The 2,908-nt window shown below is 46.1% G+C and overlaps 1 protein-coding gene across 1 annotated transcript in view; it reads right to left on the minus strand.

Moving 5' to 3' along the window:
* Positions 1-2,794: 2,794 nt before the first annotated feature.
* The window catches only part of LOC108572211 (optomotor-blind protein), a 137,118-nt gene continuing 137,004 nt past the window's right edge, over positions 2,795-2,908 (minus strand). The window contains 1 exon segment of the mRNA XM_017934411.1: positions 2,795-2,902. Coding sequence (XP_017789900.1) covers positions 2,795-2,902 — 108 coding nt within the window.

Here is a 2,908-nt window from a genome sequence, read left to right on the forward strand (position 1 = left end):
CGTCGATCTTTTTCGGATCTTAGAACAGCACTAGGCTCTATTTTCACTTCGATCGACAGAGGTGTCCACGTTTCGCTCGTTTTCCTCGAATTATAGGCTGCTATTGTGAGGTTCTGAATTTTTGTTCCTTTCTTTTGCGGATTCTGAGCAATGGAGAAGTTGAGGAAAACGATCTTTTTGCGATGGAAATGGAAATTAGATAGACGAGCCTGCGGAATTTAATGGCGTTAACCCTTTGACTTTGATGCTATCGTTCTGGACGTGAGATAAAAAAATGTCATGTTTTTGATGCGTTAAATGTGAATTTTTTCGATACTCTTTTCTTTTATCGTCGTAATGTAAAAGGAAGGGTGGTGCTGGAAGTTTTATTCAATTCTCTTTTAATGCAAAATGTATTACAAATGGATCAGGGAAAGCGAAAAAAAAGAAAAAAATTTAACAGACATCGCATTTATTTAAAATTTTAAATAGGAAAAAAAATATTTTAAAAATCATTATAATGACAGTTTGTAACTGGCAAAGTAGCGTTAATTAATTAATTAATTAAAAAAAAAAAAAATCGTAGGAACAGATATACGTATTCACATTTTTATACAATAATAAAGGTGTCCGAGGTATCACGAGTTGGTCTACAATAGAATTAAGAAGAAAAGGGGAGAACCATTCGAAGAATAATTATGGCGACGTTCTAGTACCTCCACGCTATAACCACAGTCTCTCATATTTTCTAAACGGAACGTTTCCACGGTGTTACGAAGCACTGACATTTACACAGGGGTAGGAATATCTCGATTATTATTCAACGACAGTTTACAACTGTGAAAAGAAAAAAGAAAAAAAGAAAATAGGAAGATACACTAATCACTAGATTAAGGACAGATTAAACGAGAACTAATTACAATTTCACATTTTTTACACGGTAACAGCAACAGAAAGTATTCATAGCGTATACTACAATTCCATAGAAAAAATCGATAATAAAAAAAGTTCTCGTTGTAAACGAGGATTCTTCCATAAATTACCATAAATCGTCGGGGAGAAAGTGTAAATTGTACATTTGCACATACATCAGCCGCCAAGAATGAGCTTTACGAACGCAAATTGCACTCTAACGTCGAGAAAGACATGCCCAAGTGCTATCCACCCTTCTGCAACCATATGTTCCATCAACTTCCCGTCCAGTACGATATCTTTTCTCACACCCGTAGCGGTCGAGGAAAGAAAACCGAAGAATATCGTCGTTCAAAGGGTTAATTACGAGAACACATGAGTTCAATGGGTCAACTCGGCTCTCAGAAACGACACGGGCCCGGAACAAAACCTTCGCTTCCCTTCCACGTTCTTCGACCGCGATCGTCCTCGAGAAGCCGACTTTGCTCGACGTTTCACGGCGTTTCCCGCGATTATCTACATCGATCGCTAACGTTTATACAAATAGGAGGGCCGCGAGTTTAGGTGGGAAGGGCGAGCGGTGTTCTTTTTCGTTTTTCTCTTCGAAGCGACGACGTCAAAAAAATTGTCGGTTGAACGGGCCGAGAGAGATCGTTCGGGGTGTCGTTCCGATTCGAGTCGAGAACGCCCGAGGAGGCAAGACGGTCCGGTGCGCGGCGGTTGTCTCTCGAATCGTCGAAACGACGCTCGAATTTCGCTTATTTTTCACCTGCGAAACACGCGTCGACGCGAATTTTTCTGATCAATTGGCGGATCATTTTCCGTGATCCGAATCGGATTTTTCTCACCCGTTTAGCAAATTTTTTCTTTGTATCTCCCCTTCGCTGTACTATACTTTCGAGGGCGTCGAGGCGTGATCGGGTAGCGTGCGTTTATGCGTCGTTTACGTCTCTCTGGGTACATATGTACAGGGGCTGCAAAGTGGTAGGAGGTGTTCTTCGTATTGCAATGTCTCCCTCGCCTCGCTTAAACACCTAAGACGCACGCGGGTAGAGCCGGTGTTAACCGGCGACGGCCACCATCTTGTCGCTCTAAACTCTCTTATCCACCTATTGTAGCCACGCTTCGAATCACTTTAAGCGCTACCGAAAATTTAAAACCACGTTGAAAGTCTTGGAATCTTCACACCTCCTCTACCTTTGTACTTGTACACCATATACTCCATCCATCTCCAGTGTTCTATCCCTGACACATTGCACGAAGACGTTTCACCAAGCCTTCCAAGACCCTCAAGAAAAGAAAACCCCATAAGAATCGCGCGACTCCGCCGAAAGTAAAGAACCACCACGTATAACTCCCATTTACATTCACACTCCAAGTGGTTCGAAACGTTTCAAAACGATTCGAAACGGGACACCCGTGGCCACCAGTAGTTTTCAACCCTCTCCCACCCCTCCCCTCCCCTTCCGCCGTCTGTGCCCCGGGAACAGAAAATGTACACCGTCTTAGCGTCTTTATCCTTAGATCGCACAGTTCGAACGCGATCCACCCCGGCCATTCTCTCTCTCTCTCTCTCTCTCTCTCTCTCTCTCTCTCTCTCTCTCTTTCTCTCTTATGTACACACTCACAGGGAGCCAGGGCCGCGTTGCAAGCGACCATCTATTCCCCGGCTAAAATTGCACTTCGTAGTCTCTGCTCGTGGCGTCCCTTGTCCAGGTGGCCGGCTGCTCGGGGCACAGAGGCGGGTCCCGGCCAGGAGCTCGCCTCTCCCCTGCTACGACGGCTCGGAGGTTGAGTCCGGCTCCCTCTCGTCGCCGGAGAGCTCCTCTTGCTCGCAGGGTTCGGCCAGCTGCTCGTCCTCGGGCTCGTCGTCGTTCGTGCTGGTCACGGGCTCGTTCTCCTGTCACGGACTCCCTCCGCCAGCGTCCGCTTCGCCCCTGTGCCCGCCGGGCGTCAAGCTTGGGCTGCGCCTCCTCTTCTCTTGCAGTCCGTTCACCATGTTCTCGATCGACTTCAA

This window comes from Habropoda laboriosa, unplaced genomic scaffold (genome assembly GCF_001263275.1).
Source record: "Habropoda laboriosa isolate 0110345459 unplaced genomic scaffold, ASM126327v1 scaffold65, whole genome shotgun sequence".
Taxonomy (NCBI): Eukaryota; Metazoa; Arthropoda; class Insecta; order Hymenoptera; family Apidae; genus Habropoda; species Habropoda laboriosa.